The 18,079-nt window shown below is 51.0% G+C and overlaps 6 protein-coding genes across 6 annotated transcripts; 4 read left to right on the top strand and 2 right to left on the bottom strand.

The window, feature by feature from the left end:
• Positions 1–1,031: 1,031 nt before the first annotated feature.
• On the top strand, positions 1,032–6,659 carry BO85DRAFT_13460 (putative ABC bile acid transporter). Its single transcript, XM_025654026.1, has 2 exons — positions 1,032–1,554; positions 1,631–6,659. The coding sequence occupies exons 1-2, from the start codon at positions 1,490–1,492 to the stop codon at positions 6,555–6,557; spliced, it is 4,992 nt and encodes a 1,663-aa protein (XP_025520861.1). The 5' UTR covers positions 1,032–1,489; the 3' UTR covers positions 6,558–6,659.
• A 1,383-nt stretch (positions 6,660–8,042) lies between these two features.
• Positions 8,043–9,092, top strand: BO85DRAFT_444271 (uncharacterized protein). The gene has a single exon (XM_025658975.1). The coding sequence runs from the start codon at positions 8,168–8,170 to the stop codon at positions 8,921–8,923; it is 756 nt and encodes a 251-aa protein (XP_025520860.1). The 5' UTR covers positions 8,043–8,167; the 3' UTR covers positions 8,924–9,092.
• A 144-nt stretch (positions 9,093–9,236) lies between these two features.
• BO85DRAFT_13367 (C2H2-type zinc finger protein) lies at positions 9,237–13,002 on the bottom strand. Its single transcript, XM_025654015.1, has 7 exons — positions 12,399–13,002; positions 11,857–12,291; positions 11,514–11,804; positions 10,414–11,449; positions 9,917–10,332; positions 9,409–9,845; positions 9,237–9,340 (listed from the first exon to the last, which is right to left on the bottom strand). The coding sequence occupies exons 1-6, from the start codon at positions 12,529–12,531 to the stop codon at positions 9,619–9,621; spliced, it is 2,538 nt and encodes an 845-aa protein (XP_025520859.1). The 5' UTR covers positions 12,532–13,002; the 3' UTR covers positions 9,237–9,340; positions 9,409–9,618.
• Positions 12,608–13,948, top strand: BO85DRAFT_386701 (SDR family NAD(P)-dependent oxidoreductase). The gene is made up of 3 exons (XM_025656641.1): positions 12,608–12,957; positions 13,019–13,474; positions 13,556–13,948. The coding sequence occupies exons 1-3, from the start codon at positions 12,900–12,902 to the stop codon at positions 13,849–13,851; spliced, it is 810 nt and encodes a 269-aa protein (XP_025520858.1). The 5' UTR covers positions 12,608–12,899; the 3' UTR covers positions 13,852–13,948.
• Positions 13,949–14,041: 93 nt separating this feature from the next.
• BO85DRAFT_444270 (putative amidase) lies at positions 14,042–15,840 on the bottom strand. Its single transcript, XM_025658974.1, has 3 exons — positions 15,782–15,840; positions 15,083–15,705; positions 14,042–15,028 (listed from the first exon to the last, which is right to left on the bottom strand). Exons 1-3 carry the CDS (start codon positions 15,808–15,810, stop codon positions 14,091–14,093), a joined length of 1,590 nt encoding a protein of 529 aa, XP_025520857.1. The 5' UTR covers positions 15,811–15,840; the 3' UTR covers positions 14,042–14,090.
• A 524-nt stretch (positions 15,841–16,364) lies between these two features.
• On the top strand, positions 16,365–18,047 carry BO85DRAFT_386696 (putative neutral amino acid permease). The gene is made up of 3 exons (XM_025656640.1): positions 16,365–16,676; positions 16,732–17,161; positions 17,220–18,047. The coding sequence occupies exons 1-3, from the start codon at positions 16,487–16,489 to the stop codon at positions 18,016–18,018; spliced, it is 1,419 nt and encodes a 472-aa protein (XP_025520856.1). The 5' UTR covers positions 16,365–16,486; the 3' UTR covers positions 18,019–18,047.
• The last annotated feature ends 32 nt before the right edge of the window (positions 18,048–18,079 follow it).

Raw genomic sequence — 18,079 nt, 5'->3', positions numbered from 1 at the left:
AAGTGATCAAAGACTGCGACCGCTTCTTCTCCGACAGTTTGACATCTGACTCATCGGAATATTCAAAGCTCATAGGCAGGAGGATGACGAATTAGTCTGTTAGATGGCAACAAAGGGTTGACTTGCTTGAAGTTGAGTCGGTGTGACGGGCAAGGGGCATGCAGGATGCACGGACTCTCTCAGACGCCCTAGGGCGTACATCTGGATGTTTCTTGGACCCCTCTCTCCTTCATTGAGTCACTGACAGGGACTTGAACGCGAGGTGGAAGGCCTGGATGGCGTTGGTCATGCGGATAAGCCATTTTCTGCAGGTTGGCATACAAGCCTGATTGGGTTCTGGGAATGTTGCGAAGAGATACTTTGGCACGTCAAGTCATCCTTCCACCCTTAGGAGCATATACTACATACGCAGTGATTGTCCAGTCATTAGAAAGCAACCCCGACCCTATCTCCGCAACGTGGGCTTGGGGTGGGACGGATCTCCCACCAAGGGAAGAAGAGCCCTGTTCTGTGACACTCCTTCACGATAGAGTCGCCAACTCGACGCATCTCGTATTTAGATCGCTTCCCTAGTATAATGGTGACGGGTAGAAGATCAAGGATGCCGTGTAGGTAGCAGATCGAGGGTCATGAGCATGAGGGGAGGGTTGATGAGCCAAGCGTGAGAAATGAACCGGACTGGTTGTTAGTGCAGGGAGAGTGTCTCCGAGATACACTAGGCTCCGAAGTAGGCCATTAGTATAAGTAATGGAATGGGAAGGTGACTCAGGGTAATCAGGGACGATAAGCACGAGTCATCTTGGAATTTCTCGCTAACCGGCAAAGAAGACCAATGGATCGAGAGGAATAATAAGAATTGACTCCAGCGTAGTAACCCGCTGAGCTCCGCCGGGGGAAGAAGGTCTGGAATCCTTCTGGCTGCGGGCGGTGGATGCGAGAAGTAGACAGAAGGCGACGAGGAGTCCACCCGAACTAAACCAAAGTGAGTTCCCGCCTTAGCTTACTTTCTGTTAGGTTGCCAAACCGGCGTGAGTTCCCACTCGTCATCGCTTTGCTGCTGCTGCTGCTTCCTTCTTCCTCTTTTACTTCTTCTATCTCCCCTCCTTCATTTTCTCTCCCTTTTCTTTTTTTCCTTTTTGTTTCTCCTCCTTTGTCTCCGACCCTCGTGCTGACTTTGACTGCATGTGGTGTTTGCCAACTTTTTCCTTCCGGCTTTCTTGGTAGTGTCCCTCAGTCCCCCGTCGGGCCTTTGGTTCGTCTGCCATTTTCTTTTCCTCCTCTCCGCCTATCACCTTGGCGATGCTAGGCTTGTCCTGCATCTATAGTCCGGGAAGCAAACAACACCAGAGTATCTAGGCTCAAGAATCTTTTATACCTCGATTGGATTTTACCAATTTATCTCACCAGTCTGTCGACTGGTCCCGAGTTAGGAGCGCATGCTGTTCCTAAGCTTTGGTGCTCACAACTTCTTCTTATCCGCCCGCCAACCATGGCGGTCGAATGCCACGGGCCCATCTGGGCTATCGATGATGTCTCTCGTTGCTTCCAACGCAAGTACGTCAACCAATGTCGCTTCTACAATTATTCTCACCTCCGGAGTCGCCAGCTAACGTCTGACTGTCAATTGTAGCTATCTCCAAGTAATATTTCCTCTGACAGCCTGCGGGCTCTCATTACTATTCGTCATTTTTCGCGTCGCATACCAATGTACCGTTTCTCGAAAAAGCGCCTCCTACAAGTTACTAGATCACAATGCGGTTGAAGGCGACTCACAAGTTGCAACCTTAGATGATGAAGGGGAGGAAAGCGACCTAATGCTCAGCAAAGCGGCACAATCCGAGTTACCGACATTCGAAGTTGATCGTCCTCGGGGAGAAATCGCAACTTTAACGCTGGAGATCCTTGCGCTTGTAGGAGAAGTGGCCGTCTTCGTGGCTGTCCTTTCCACAGGCGTTTGGGGTCGCCAGGGTACTCTTCCCGCCATCGCCAAGCTTGTTTCCTGGGGGTACATATTGTTCCTGGCATTGGTCCGATTGTTACTTTCGACGTTCGACCTCCATTCATCTCCCAGGCTATGGAACCATACTGCATCTTTGTACGGACTGCAATGGGTTTTCACCGTCTTCGTGTTTCGCTCCGCCGTTATCCACCCCTTGTCGAATCGCGCTGTAATCTTCAGCTCCATTGAGTTTGCCTTGTCGACTTTGCTTTTGCTTATCGCGGTCACTACCCGTAGAGGAAACAAAGTGGTTCTGGTGTCGCATGATGAGGGTCTGGAGCCTGCAAGACATCCTACAGCCAGCTTGTTCTCGCTGGCTACTTTTGCTTGGCTGGACCCTCTCATTCTCAAGGGCTACAGACAGCCGTTGGAGCTCGACGATGTCTGGGATCTCACAGCGTCTCAGAAAGCAGCCACAGTGTTGGAGGACTTCCGCCGCAGGAATTATCAGGGCTCATTGGTGTGGAAGCTATGTCGGTACTTCTACGGCACGCTCCTGCTCCAGGGTGCCTGGACGATCTTTTCGAACCTATTCACCTACCTGCCTACAATCCTCCTGCGCGTACTCCTGCAGTATGTGGAGGATCCAAGGTCGTCGACTGCAAACGCCGCATGGCTCTATGCTATCTTACTGTTCTGCTCTGGTGCCATTCAAGGTATCGCTGATGGTCAGGCTCTTTGGATCGGACGCAAGCTGGGTGTCAAACTTCGGGCTATCATCATTGGCGAAATCTACGCGAAGGCCCTCAGGCGGAAAGCGGGGTCATCTGTAGAATCCGCGAAGAAGCAGCCAGAAGAGCCTGCGAAGGATCAAAAGAAAGGCGGTTTCTTCTCGTTTGGTCGGAAGAACAAGAAGGCAACAACCGACACCGAGACAAATAACGCAAGCGCGAAGAAGTCTGAAGATGATCAGGAGGATAAAGAACACCTGGCCAACATTGGTACCATCATCAATTTGATGGCGATTGACTCTTTCAAGGTCAGCGAAGTCGGCGCCTACCTCCACTTCCTGTGGGCCAGTGTGCCGGTGCAGATCATCATTGCTGTAACACTTCTGTACCGTCTCCTGGGATTCAGCTCGTTTGCTGGAATCGTCATTATGGTCTTCATGTTGCCTATTAACCTTACGATCGCCAAACAGTTTACGAAGGTTCAGAATCGGATCCTGAAGGGGACCGATGCTCGGATTCATAGCACTAATGAGATCCTCCAGAATATTCGAATCATCAAGTATTTCGCCTGGGAGCAGCGTTTTGAGGACATCGTCAACGAGAAGCGAAGGGCGGAGTTGAAGGCTTTGCGTTTTCGGTACATCATCTGGTCTACGGCGGCAACTGTCTGGTATGGCACGCCCATCCTTATCACGTTCGCCTCATTCTTTTTGTATACAGTGGTGGAGGGAAAGAAGTTGACCCCGTCGATCGCATTCCCGGCCCTGTCGATGTTCTCTTTGCTTCGCGTCCCTCTAGACCAGTTGGCCGACATGGTGGCTCACGTCCAAGAGTCCAAGGTCTCCCTTGATCGTGTCGACACTTATTTGAATGAAGAGGAGACCCAGAAGTACCGTCAACTCGAGGAGGAGGAGTCTGATGGACAGCCGCCCAAGATCGCGTTGGAAAATGCTACCCTTACCTGGGGATCTGCCCAGGGTCAATACAAGGATGATCCGTCGGACGAGGTTGCCGAAGGTTTCCGTCTGATCAATATGGACGTGGACTTCCAGATTGGCAAACTCAACCTGATTACTGGCCCGACTGGCTCTGGAAAGACGTCGCTACTTATGGCGCTTCTCGGCGAAATGAAGCTTCTGCAAGGAAAGGTTCACTTGCCTGGAGGCACGGCTAACCGCTCGGAACTCCCAGTTGATCCTCAGACAGGTCTCATCGAAAGCGTTGCCTACTGCGCACAGGAAGCGTGGCTCGTGAATGCTACTGTCAAGGATAATATTGTGTTTGCTTCCCCCTTTGATCAACGTCGGTATAATGCAGTAATCAAGGCCTGTGCCTTGGAGCGGGACCTGTCAATTCTCGATGCAGGCGACCAGACCCTTGTGGGAGAAAAGGGCATCAGTCTTTCGGGAGGCCAGAAACAGAGAATATCGCTTGCGCGCGCTGTGTACAGCAGAGCTCGTCACTTGCTTCTGGATGATTGTCTGAGTGCAGTGGACTCGCACACCGCTAAGCACATCTTCCGACAGGCCTTGACCGGTCCCTTGATGATGAACCGGACTTGTGTTCTGGTAACACACAATGTTGCTTTAACCGTGTTCGAAGCAGCCCATGTCATTGCTCTCGATAATGGTAAAATCATCGCGCAGGGTCCTCCAGACGAAGTGGCGGCATCTGGTGCGCTGGGTGATGAACTACTCAAATCCCGACCAACTTCCAGGACTACTACTCCTCGTCCTTCTCGCAGACCTTCGGACCATGCAGAGCAAGATGATGAATCTCTTACGAACGGAAATGCTACCAATTCCCTTAACGGAAAGGCTAAGGAGAGTTCCGACACTAAGCTGGTAGAGTCTAAGGCTGTCGGCAGTATTAAGCTGTCTACGGTTAAGATGTATCTCCAATCGATGGGATCCTGGCGCTACTGGATCGTGGCCGTGCTTGTTTTCTGCTTGCAACAACTCGGGTCTGTATCGACTAATATTTGGATCAGACAATGGGCCAATTCTTACCAGACTGAGGAAGTCGGTGCGGATCCCGGTGACTACGCGGCGATGGCAGCCTTCAAGATCCCGTCGTTCAACGTTGGTGGTGTTCCTCGCACATCCACTTTCAGCGCACCCCAGTTTGGTACGCAGAGAGTGAACGCCAATGGCAACGGCAATGTCAACGTATCGTATTATCTCGGTGTCTACGCATTACTGGGAGTTGCTTTCGTTGCTATTTCGCTAGTAAGGGAGGGTGTCCTATTCTGGGGTTCTCTGCACGCTTCTTTCAAGATCCACCAACGGCTGCTGAGATCGGTCATGCATGCAAAGTTCAAGTTCTTCGATTCGACCCCTCTGGGCCAGCTGATGAATCGCTTTTCTAAGGATGTGGAATCCGTTGATCAGGAAGTCGCACCTGTAGCTATAGGCATGCTCCATAGTCTGGCATCCGTTGTGATGATTGTCATTCTGATTTCAGTCATCACGCCCGGTTTCCTGATCGCGGGTATCTTTATCACCTTGGTTTATGTCGCCCTCGGTGCCGTCTACCTGAATGCTTCTCGCGATCTCAAACGACTTGAGTCCGTGCAGCGGAGTCCTCTGTACCAGCAATTTGGCGAGACCTTGAACGGCATTGTTACCATCCGTGCCTATGGCGATGGACCGAGATTCATCGTTGACAACCACCGTCGTATCAACGCTTACAACCGTCCCCACATTTATCTGTGGGCGAGTAATCGCTGGCTGGCGCTCCGTGTTGATGTAACAGGAGCCTTGGTGTCATTCTTCACCGCTGTCTTTGTCCTGATCAACATTGGAAAGATTGATGCCGGTGCTGCTGGACTTTCGCTGACATACGCAGTCACTTTCACCGAGAACGTTCTCTGGCTAGTCCGGTTGTACTCGGAGGTTCAACAGAACATGAATTCTGTCGAACGAGTCAGGGAGTACCTCGAAGTCGAGCAAGAGGCAGATGCAGTCATTCCTGACTCTAGACCGCCGGCCAACTGGCCCAGCGGCGGCGCGGTCGACTTCGTTGGATATACAACGCGGTATCGACCGGACCTTGACCCCGTTCTCAGGAATGTCTCGTTCAGCGTGCAACCTGGAGAGAAGGTCGGTATTGTCGGCCGCACCGGTGCTGGCAAGAGTTCGCTTGCCCTGGCACTTTTCCGTGGTCTCGAAGCTGAGAAGGGCCGCATCGTCATTGACGGCGTGGACACCAGCGCAATCGGTCTCCGTGACTTGCGAGAGTCGATCACCATCGTTCCTCAAGATCCTACTCTGTTCACAGGAACTATCCGCAGCAATCTTGACCCGTTCGATCTCTTCACGGACGAGCAGATTTTTACTGCCCTGCGACGTGTGCACCTTATCGGCCCGGGTACCTCTGGCACCGCGACCCCAATGACGACAAGTACGCTCGCAGAGCCCAGTTCCGCAACCCCCACCGGCGTCACTAGTAGCGGCATCCTGGACAACAAGAACATCTTCCTCAACCTGGACACTGCTGTCTCCGAATCCGGGTCCAACCTGTCCCAAGGCCAGCGACAACTCTTGTGTCTTGCACGTGCGCTACTCAAGAACCCGAAGGTCCTGATGATGGACGAAGCCACCGCCTCTATAGACTACAACACCGACTCCAAGATCCAGGAAACCCTCCGGGAACTCCGGGAAAGCACCATCATCACCATTGCGCACCGTCTACAGACAATCATCGACTACGACAAGGTCTTGGTCCTCGACCACGGCCGAGTCATCGAGTACGACCACCCCTGGACATTAATAAACAAGGGCGACGGCCTCTTCCGGAGCATGTGCGAAAACAGTGGAAACATGGATAGTCTTCTGGAAGGAGCCAAGAAAGCCTGGGATCATAAAAATAGTGGTAATGACTCATAGATCGCCTCCTTCCTGCTTTATTCATTCTACTATTACTAGGGACCAAATAAAAGTTCGCACATATTGAAAAGGCCCTTGTTACACATATTTATCTATCAATCCTGTTTATTATCAACTGTGTGAAAGCTGGCGCATGGGGTATTTCTACCATTGCTATTCATATTATATTCTTCCATTTTTCTTTTTTCTTATACATTCGTTATCATGCCTGAGGAGAAAAAAAGAGAATTGCAGGCTTTACTAGTCTTATTTCGCCTTGTTTCCGTGTCCCAAAATTTGCTTGACTGTGACTATATAGAGAATATATTATGTTCATATAACCCGCTACCCCTCTATGATCATAAGCGACCACATACATATACCACAGCCACGACGTGATCCATGGACACAAGAGTTAGGCAACAGTGAAGAAATCAAGTCTTACGAAGGGAAATCCTCCTCCCCGAAAAGTGTAATTGTAATTTGCATAGAGACCCCTTCATCCACTGATAAGCACGCACAAAATATCGCCACTTCACTGCACAACCGGGCATCATGGATACTGATTCATGGACCCTGCCTGCAATTACAAAAGTAAGTCACTGGACCCTTTGAATTCCGAGCTCCGAGCAAAACAAGGTGTGCTTGGCATGCATGCGACCTAACCGGGAAAGGACTAGCTCGGATTAAGTTTATCTTCTTTGCCGCCGAGATCCGATCCGGGAGTGAGTGGATGACTCCAGACATCATTGATTCCCCCCATCGCTAGTATGTACTTACGGCTACGGAGTAGATAAATAGGTTATCTCATATAGAGATTAATTCATAATCTTGGCATTCTATGTGACTTTGATCGTGTGATGAAATGGAGGACCTCATTTTACTTACTGGCACCGGGGAGAGAGGTGGCTTGTAATAAATGCGAGCTGAGGGGGGTTTGTAGGTTAGGTTACCGCTCTTCTCCGGCCGAACCGTCCTTGATGAACGGAAAAGGGAAATTACAGGCATACATCATGTTCTTTCTTCTGGATGATATCATTCGCTATTAAGTGGAAGACACAAGACTTCCATGATATCACCACAGCAAGATAAGTTGAAGATTAAACGCACAAGAGACCATGGGTCGACCGAACACCGGGTTCGAAGTTAAATGGGATGGTATTTCCGCAATTCCCCGGAAGAAACCGACCTATTGAATGAGAGGTAGTCTAGGCGGTGCATTGTTTGGAGGCGAAACTCTTTCTCTCTTTCCTTTTCTCCCTTGTTGTATGTGAGACAAGGTTTGTCAATAGGCTTTGGCCGGCCATGTCATGATGCAAGTGATGCAAGTCGAGGCTCCGCTTCTGTTGAGATTTTGACAGGGCCGCGCGTTTCGACAGGGCTGGATTTGCATTTCATCATATCGTTGCATTCAGTAGTTTTTGTAAGCATGGAGTGTTGACGGAAGCTATAAGAGTAGCTCGTGCTGGTTCTCGCCGGCTGAAAGTTTCGCGATTTAATCATTCAGGAAAATTGTTCGCGCCTGCCTATTGTGTTGGATATACTGCACATAACTCTCTGCAATATATCGGATCCAGAAGACAAGGAAGCATCACTCAGAACATCCAATCGAAGCCAATTTACCCGGCACGATGCGCATTTTCTCTGCCTTGAACGGCCTGCTCCTGGCAGGAGCCGCTGCGGCTCAGAGCTGCTCTCTTCAGTCAAACGAATCCCAAGCCGTTGACTATGGCTACGCGCTCTCTTACTTCCTCGACCGCTTCTATTCGTCGGTCCCGGTCAATCAGACCTTCTTGAGCAGCTCCCAGAATGGCTCCAACTCGCAGTACTTCACCAACTTCCAGGGTATTCAGAGACAGAACCGTCTGGGTGTGCGTGCTGTGCAACAACTTGGCTCGAAGCTGTCTGGCTGGATCCCTCAGAATTGCAGTTTCACCTTCCCAAGTGCCAGTGACGCCGACTCCTTCGTGCAGAACGCGCTCCAGTTGGAGTCAACAGTTGCTGGAGCGTACATTGCCCTGGCTGGTTATACCCAGGCCCCCGAGGCTTCGTTCTTGTGGGCTCGTTTGGCCGCTGAGCACACTGCTCACGCTTACTATATCGCGAGCCAGAACCAGACCGTTCTCTTCCCGACGAACAGCTCTTCGCTGGTGCCTGCATACAGCCCGGGATACGTTCTTTCCAACGGTACTGGTCCCGGCCAGCTTGGCTCATACTTCCAAGGCTGCGTCACTGCTCCTCCAGTTCCGTGCGGCCAGACCTTGTTCATCGGACCTCTTACTGCCACACTCGGTGCGAACGTCTCCGCAAGCGCAGCTGCTTCAAGCTCGGCCTCGCTGTCTGCATCCGCCACTCCTTCGCCCAGCTTTGCGAGGAGGTTCTTCTAGATTCGGTACTGCATTCAATAGTGGCGCTTGGCGCCATCAATGAATCCCAAGCTTGTGTGGTATCTCAGAACAATCACTGCACAAAGATATTCGGTACAACATTGAGGAGGAGAGGTAATAACTTGGAGATGGCGTCTATTAATAATGCCTTAATGCCCAATCCTGAAATAATGTAATTTGACAATCTATGAACTTGACGTGTAATGTATGATCGCCTGAATAGTATATTGCCACTATGTTGCACTTGTATAAATGGTTAATATACAATTCTAATCGTAACACTTAAGTCTCATGAGTTCATGTTCATTAAAGAGTTCGTAAATTCGAATAGTCGGTACACCTGCAAGCGTTGAGATTCGAAGCCCCGTCTCTCAAGCAAAGCAATGCCGCGAGAGAGGAGAGATGCTAGTGCTGATCCTGATGACGTGGAATGAGCACGACACATAAGCTTACTTAGCATTGGAAGTGCTATACTCAGCACCTACCTCGGTCCAGATAGAATCGTGCCTTCGCTTTGATGCTGGTCGCGAAGATATAGGACAGACCTTGAGGTACCACATGGTGCAACTTCACACCAGAGTTTTGCGGCCACCTACCCGTGGAAAAGCACCCGCTTTTATGTAGGTAAGAGGATGTTAAGCCGCTGTATGGTGATTGGAGAGAATGTTGGGTTTGAACCGAGAACGTGTTCTTGTCTAACCGGGTTGAATAAATGCGAGATACCGCTCTAGGCTCTCCCCAAGTACGTTGATGAATGGCCACTGGGTATTTTTCCGAAAGAGTCGAGCCCAAAGCTTGATGACAGCCAACCCAAGACTTCCGGGATCCTGGCTAGGGAACGATTCCCCGTCTTCAAGATCCATTGATTCGTAAGCTTCTTGTACAATGCAACGCGTCCAATGTAATATCCGATTCTCGTTCTCTAAAGTCCATATTCATGTTAGCAAGCCCTCGATCGTTGTTGGAGTCTTTTTCTTTTAGGGGGATTCATACCGCTCAAGGCTTGGCTGCTGCCAGTTTCAGCCAGGGACATAAGCCATTTGCTGAGAAGAACAGCGCACTCTAAACTAGCAAGTGAGTGACGAACACTCCAAAAGAAGGCTTGACTGCGTGCCACGTGGTCAATACCCAGGCGTACGGGAATGCTCAGTGCGTGTGCAGAATAAATGAGGGCAGGTGTCAACCTATAGCTCCTTCCTGGTCGCGGCGACCTGTGTATCGCGGTGGCAATGCGATATGGATCCCGTGTCTCCAACTGACGATGCGGTCCAAGGTTGAGAGACAAGCGGACATATGCCAAACCCAAGAGTGAACTGGAAGTGAACGGAATCGGCCCATTCTCATTATGCGGGTCAAGACTTGATTCGGGGGCTTGTTGCCAAACTGAAGTCCAGGACCGGAGTGCTCTCCTAATCAGACGCGTCAACCGTTAGTCATGTGAAGGTCAGGAGGGTAGTCCAAATGCGGATTTGCTAGACAGAAGAACTCACTCTAACTTATTCAACTCCTCGGTCGGAAGTGAGAATGACTGATCCCCATTTGGAATAGATAGCTCGCTCACAAGATGAATGCGTTGAAGTAGGCCATGAAGCAGAATATAATTACCCAAAGGCGCAGGGATCGGATCTAGAAGTACTGGATTTCGTGAAGGTTGCAGCAATAGTGCCAAGGCATCCTGAAAGAATAGTTGCTGAGAGTCCACCTCCTTTTGAGCGGCCTCCCAGTCGTGGGCTGTGGCGGCTTTCCATTCCGGCGTGGAACACGGGAGACGCAGATGCACTTCGCTACTGCGGAGCACTGGGTAAATGTTGTATGCAATACTATGAACGTGAACGAAGCAAAATGATATGAATCGAGTGCGTCTTATAGATTCCTCTTCGGCCCATTCATGCCACTGCAAAGGAGAATGCCGTGGGGCAACTGTAATGTTCTCCATGAGCCCGAGTTCTCGCAAGCACCGAACGAGCAGATTCTGTAGGCCAAACGCTTCTTGAACAAGCTCGGCCTTCTCCCAGGTAGAGTACCCCATCAAAGCTAACAGGGTGCGAATAGTCTCGATTCTCCTCCAAGCGTTCATTCCTGCGGCAAACTCTGGCGACGAGAGTAACGGATCCTGGCCCGAGCGCTGAGGTGAGTCCCGGATACTGTTCAGTGGTATCTGAAGGATTGAATTAAAGGGTGGTAAACTTGACTCCTTCGACAGTCGGTATAATACTATTGCCTTGGCTGCATAAAAGAGTCTCTCAGCATTACGGTGCTCGAAGCGGTATTGAGCGCCTATTGTCATGAGAGCTAGAATGAGCTCTGGAGCTCGGTCGTTGACCCGGAATGTCGGTACATGGAGAAAAGGAAGATGTGTATGGAAGCCAGAAAAGAAGGAAGTCAGGTATCTTGTCAACGTATGACGCGACGGTAAGACAAAATCTGGTATGAGATAACGGAACTCATCCAAGGAGGCCGCCAGACGCTGCCGCTGCTCTTCTGTAACTTTGAGCGATATTGGGCTCTTGCTAATTTGAGGAGGCTCTATATACTAGTTAGTACAAGGGTCCGGTTGTGATTTCCCTTTAAGGTCTTCAAATGCTCATACCGTAGTCAGATACAGATGCGAAGCTTTGGTCTCCTGGAGGTACGGACGGCAACCACGACCGGAAAGGCGAGTCGGCCCGTGACCTCTCAGACTGGCGCGGGCGCGATGAGGATTCGTGTTGTTCCCCAGAACTTCTGCTAAACTCGGGTTGTTCAGTAGATACGGGGTTTTGAATCTGAGACATGTCCCCAAATGCTGGCACCCACTCTGACGGGAGACCTATCGAGTCCAGAAAATGCGTGAAATCCTGAAAGTGATTCAGCTCCTCATGTAGGTATGGGATCGGTTGGGCTGATAGCATGTTAGCCGTGCGCGCTTGCTAGAGGGATGAGAAGCTCATTACCTGGAGGTGGTGCATGTCGGTAATTGCCCGGAAGAAGAAGCTGCGCAGCTTCCAAAATCTCCGCATCGTGGCCGACTGCGCCGGCATGCGCACCAAGTTCACCTGCACTGCTAGCCCCCGTATTTAGAACAGCATTGCGATCCTGCTCAATGTATGGCCCACGTTGCTGTCCTGCCCACTGTTCTGCAATCGGCGGCATGGGGATAGGAACATCTGGACGCGGTGCTGGTTGAACATTGTTATAGTTGGGTGGGATAGTGGTAGGCTCTGAAGTCCCGGCTCTATTGGCATGGTCCAAAGCTTCGTGATCCGGTTGCGAATTCGGCGAAACCAGACCACTGGTACTTTGATGTGCAATGGTTGTGTGTCGCTTCAACAGATCTCGTCGGGTGAATGCGGAGCCACAGAAGCATATATACGGTTTTTCTTTGGTGTCTGAAAGTGCACAGGGCCTTAACTTAGCATGCGGAATCATTCTAGACAATGCAAGAATTCAAACACCACTAGACTAGCAGGAATTGCTCAAAGATGATGCGACTTACGTGTGCGAACATGTCGCTCCAAATGTTCCGTCCTTCTGAAACTGCGCCCGCAATGGACACAGACCCGAGTTTTGGCTCCAGCACTCGAGCGACGAGAGCCCCGAGAAGGTTGTGAAGGAGACTGGGACAGCATCAAGTCATTTGGAGGCGAAGGAATGACCGGAGTATACAGACAAGAAGTCGCGACCTCTCCAATTGGAGACACCAGGTACTAGGGGAGAGGAGACTAGCTGTGGAGGATGGTGAGGAAAGAAAAGGAAATGAGTGAGTGACTCCAACCGACGGTGCCGAATCGGCTGCCCCCAACGCCACTTTGGGAGAGTTGACCCCACTTGCCCGATAAGCTGTCTTTCTCCAACCCGGTCGGTCAGCTGTTGCTTGCTGAGAAAGGATGTAGTATATATTGACAACATCATCATGAGAACAATAATCTTCTGAGCTGCCCTGTCCTCAACGTGGAGTTTCAATTCTCTTGTTCACGATAATAGTTTGCCCGCGGATATGACGCAAACTTGGACCTTTCCGGGAGTTGCCGTTGTCACAGGAGCCGGTGGTACAGGTATACCTTTCCAAAAGTCTATCGCGGGGAAAGCAAAAGCAAAAAAATAACGGCTTCGCAGGCATCGGTGCAGCCACAGCAAAAGCGTTTGCTTCGGCAGGATGTGAAAGAATCGCAATCACGGATCTCAATTCTGCCTCTTTAGATCAGACCCGGGAGGCTATCCTCGCTTCCTACCCTCAGACGCGTCTTCTAGTCAAGGCGGGCGACATATCCGACGAGAGCTTTGTCGAGTCTTTTATCAGTGAAGTAGTGGCTGCATTTGAACGGCTGAATTATGCAGTCAATTGCGCCGGAATCCTAGGAGACGCCATGCGAACGACCGAGACATCAACGGCGGTATTTGACCATATCAACAACATCAATTATCGGGGAGCTTGGTTCTGTTCTAGAGCAGAGTTGAGACAAATGGTGGCACAAGATCCCTTACCGAGCCATGATCCGAATCGCGCTCCTCAGCGAGGGGCTATTGTGAACGTTGCAAGTCAGCTGGGCATAGTGGGACGCCCTAGTGCTCGTAAGTCTGATCTTCTCCTATTGCCCAATTCTTCAGTCAACGCTCTCTGGTGTGAGCTAACTGCGTCGGATTTGCTTCTAGCTGCGTATTGTAGCTCCAAGGCTGCTGTCATTGCGATGACCCGCTCCGATGCGATCGACTATTCTGCGGACGGCATCCGTGTTAATTGTGTTTGCCCGGGTGTAATTGAGACCCCGATGACAACGTACAGCGAGGAAATTCGCGAGCACTTTCAGCCAGCAGTTGAAATTGCCCCGATGAAGAGAATGGGGAAGCCGGAAGAGGTGGCTGATTCCATACTCTTCTTGTGTTCGACTCTTGCCTCTTTTGTGCAAGGGCATGCGCTTGTTGTCGACGGAGGATATATAATCAACTGAATAAGAGGAGCTTCCTCACTCATGATAATGTCAATAATAAAGAATTAAATGAAATGGACAACATATCAGGTGTCATTAGCATTCGGCGCGCGAGAGGAGATCGCAAAGTTTCCCGACTGCTTGCTAGGTAATGAGTCATATATGGGTATATGACGGACATACAATATAAAGCAGTCGCAATGAAGGTTCGTCACCTAGACCAACTTCTATAAATTTCTCTCTCTAGTGTACTGTGTTTATCAATTACTCGCCACCATTTTCCAATCGTTGTTTTTCTCCCATGCATATCCCGCCTTGAGTACTTTGTGTTCCTGCCACAACCCTCCGACGATCTGCATACCGACGGGGAGCTTGACCTGAGGATCATCCTTGGCCGGAGCATACCCCACTGGTATAGACATCGCTGGGTGCCCCGTAACATCGAAGATTGCCGTGTTAATTGTCAAGCCCATGCTAGGCTTCAGAGACTCGACCGGCAGGCCTCTTGCACCATGTCTTGGTGCAACAACAGGAGTGGTCGGCATTACAACCACGTCATACTTCTGGAGAAGATCCTCGTAGAGGTCCCGAAGCCTTCGACCAATATTAACCGATTTGCCGTACAAGTCCGGAAAGCGTGAGGTAAGATAGAGGCCATTGATTATAACGTTCTTAGTGGCCGGAAAGGCTCTTTGGAAGCCTTCCTTCGTCCAAGGGAGTCTCTCACGCTCCATCTCCGTCATGTAGAGCCCCCTTCTGCCATGTGCCTGTCCAAGCAGCGTCAAAGAGCCTGAAACACGCTGCTGAATGGTCCAGATAGCAGGCCCATGGTAATGATCTGGAAGGGATACTTCCTCGACTGTTGCGCCAAGCTCCGTGAATTTCTGAATGGCCGCCACGACCGACTCTTTGACCGCGGGGTCCACAGTGCTGTGCTCAAATCCTTCCTTTAAGACTCCTATCTTGAAACCATCGAGCCTTGTAGCCTCAGCCTGAAGCGCCTTGGCGAACGAGGTAGAGCCGTGTTTAGGACTCCCCAGGCATCGATCATCTATGCCATCATAGCCGGCAATAGCGTCTAAGCAAGAGGCAACGTCGATAACATTCCGAGCAAGCGGGCCCGTGTGGTCATCAATAGCATCCCCGCTAGCAATACCCGTAAAAGGCACCAGCCCATACGTAGGCTTCAAGCCGACACCTGAGTGGACACGATTAGCTATGATTCTGGAAGACAATCATCAAGGCCACCTACAGCCACAAAATGCGGAGGGAACCCGAATACTCCCACCCTGATCTCCGCCCAGCGTAATGTCAACCAACCCAGCTGCAACCAAAGCAGCCCCTCCTGAGGTACTTCCGCCAGCCGAGTATCCGGTTGCGAAAGGGTTCTCCACGATTCCTTGAGCACTCGTGAAAGACGCCGTGGAATGGCAGTAGTTCTCGCAAGTCGAAGTACCATGAATGTCAGCGCCAGCATCGAGAACTCGGGTCACAACCGTCGCATCCGTAATTGGCGTCCAAGAGGGAATGATATCACTTCCAAGCAACTGTGGTACACCTGCAACGGCAATGCAATCCTTCACGCTAAAGGTCTTTCCCACTAAAGGTCCTCCCTCCGCATTGCCCTTGATCAGAAACTTGTGAGCCCAGGCCTGCCCGAATACTTGTTCCTCTGGGGATGGACGGTGAACATTCTGTCGAGGGTATCTATCTAGATCGGGGGCTGGCTGATAGTCTGGCAGGTTCGCCACGGTTTCGGCGCAGTCGTGGACGGCTGCCAAGAGGGTATGAAAGTCTTCCTCATCTTCTTGGTCAATGGAGAGGTCCAGATTGCGGAGAAGGGAGGCGGCATCCTCCCTCTTGACCGGATTGTCCCTGTGGATGATCTGTAAGGTTCAAATTCCTGGAGAGAGAGAGCGGGGATAGAATAGATAGAGGACTCAGTACATACGGCGAAATAGAAGTGAACAATACCGACATAATGTGTGAGTAGATTTGGACACAAAGTTCAATTCTACAAAGAGAAGAGTATCGAAATCGACCACAGCGAAGAAGAAAAGGCCTGGCATGTGCCATGTGCCAAGCCTTATCGCCAGCAGTTGGAGTCGATTACTGTATTTGGCAGGAACGACTGCCGTGACTCCAACATCCCCCTCCCAGGCAGCCGTCCGGGGCGGCCTGAGGGCCTGAAAGGCTAAGGGTCCAGCTTATCTGATTAAGGGATCTCATTGGGTTTCTTCACCCCATTTTCAACCCGCCAAACCCACCAAAACCCATCAGACATGTCTAGTTCGTACTTAGACTACACGTTCGATAACTGACGAAATTATTTGAATCACTAGCCTTATCGCATCGTTTACCTACCCCAAATACCCCTCGTATCGCAGCCATCGATAATGCACGATGCCGTCTACTCCAACTGATAGACTCCAACGTAGCACTCCAACGGAGATAATTCTCCGTAGGAATCCTTATCGGCCAGCAACTGAGCTCGACCTCATCGGCCCGTCATACTATCAGTAGCGATTATATTACTGGTGATAATGTTCCGCTGTCTGATCCCTGTGCATTAAATGCCTAGCAATAAAAATGTAAGGGGTCCCGACTTTAGAGGTTACTCTGGTTACTCCTCGTTCCATTCACCTGGACACCCACCATGGCGTACATCAATGAGGCCAAGGACCTCAAGGTCGCTCCAGCCCCGAGTGCCAGCGACGACATCAGAGTCGCCAGTTCCTCGGACATCATAACAGGCGATGATAGCCATGAAGTCTTCAAGCAAGCAGATGGCAAGGTCAATTTCCGCACCGTCAGCTGGATCCGTGCATCAGCCATCTTCCTGAAGAGTATGTCCCCAACTAGTCCCCTACAACTTGCATTTTTCTCATCGGACATCTCCAGTGCTGTTCGCAACCGGCATCCTCTCCATCCCATCAGTAATGTATGATTTGGGGGCCTTCCCCGGTGCCGTCAATCTGGTAGGATGGTGTGTTCTCAATGCCTACGGAGCCATAATCCTAGGCAACTTTCGCACTCTATACCCACAATGTCACTCCGTGGCCGATATGGCCCAGCTCATAGGAGGCCCCATGCTCCGCGAGGTGGTCGGCTTCATGTTCATCGTGACATACGTGATTACCGCCGCATCAGGGATTATTGGCGTCTCTGCCGCATTCAACGCCCTCTCCCTTCATTCCCTCTGCACGGTGTGGTTCTCATTCATCTCCACCATCATCATCGCGGGCTTTGCTAGCGTGCGCAAATTCTCCCACATCGGGTGGCTCACCTGGGTGGGCTTCGTTAGCATCCTAGCCGCAGTTCTCATCGTCGTGTACGTCCCTATCCCCTTCCCCAACACCACCACCACCACAAGCCTAACAGCCCCCAAGCATCGGGGTAACAACCCGCTCCCGCCCAGCCATAGCCCCCCAAACAGGTCCCTACGACCTAGGCTACCGCGCAATCGGCTCCCCGACTTTCGCAGCAGGAATAACCGCCTCGGCCACGATATTCGTCTCCAGCGCCGCAACATCCGCCTTCCTGCCCGTGATCTCCGAAATGCGCAAACCCAAAGACTACCCGAAAGCGGTCTACCTGTGCATGTCATTCGTAACATCCTCCTATCTCGCCTTCGCACTAGTAATCTACGCCTGGTGCGGGAAATGGATCGCCTCTCCAGCCCTCGGCAGCGCCGGCACGACCATCAAACGCGTCGCCTACGGCATCGCCCTACCAGGCCTGATCGTCAGCGGCTCGCTTTACGTACACGTAGCAGCAAAATACCTCTTCGTTCGCATCTTGCGCCACTCGCGCCACCTCCAAGCCAACACAGTCGTGCACTGGGGTACGTGGCTGAGCTGCACGATAGGATTAGCTGCGATTGCATTTATCCTGGCGTGTGCGATTCCTATCTTCACGTATGTGTTGGCACTAGTGGGGAGCTTGGGGTTTGCGCCGCTGGCGCTGTGTTTGCCGGGGTGGTTGTGGTTGTATAGTCATGGGGACTATTGGAAGTCTGGAGGGGTGGTGAAGCGGGTGGTGTATTTGTTGCATGTGTTGTTGATACTCCTGGGCGCGTTTATGACGGTGGGTGGGACGTATGGTGTTATTGTGCAGATTATGGATGCGTATAGGGATGGGCAGATTGATGGGGTGTTTTCGTGTGCGGATAATAGTGGTTCTACTTGATGATAAAAATCTACTAGAGTAAATGTAATATATGCAATAAGAAACTATGCATCATACGTAT

The sequence above is a fragment of the Aspergillus piperis genome, assembly GCF_003184755.1.
Source record: "Aspergillus piperis CBS 112811 unplaced genomic scaffold BO85scaffold_1, whole genome shotgun sequence".
Taxonomy (NCBI): Eukaryota; Fungi; Ascomycota; class Eurotiomycetes; order Eurotiales; family Aspergillaceae; genus Aspergillus; species Aspergillus piperis.
This window is presented reverse-complemented; position numbering and strand designations above follow the sequence as displayed.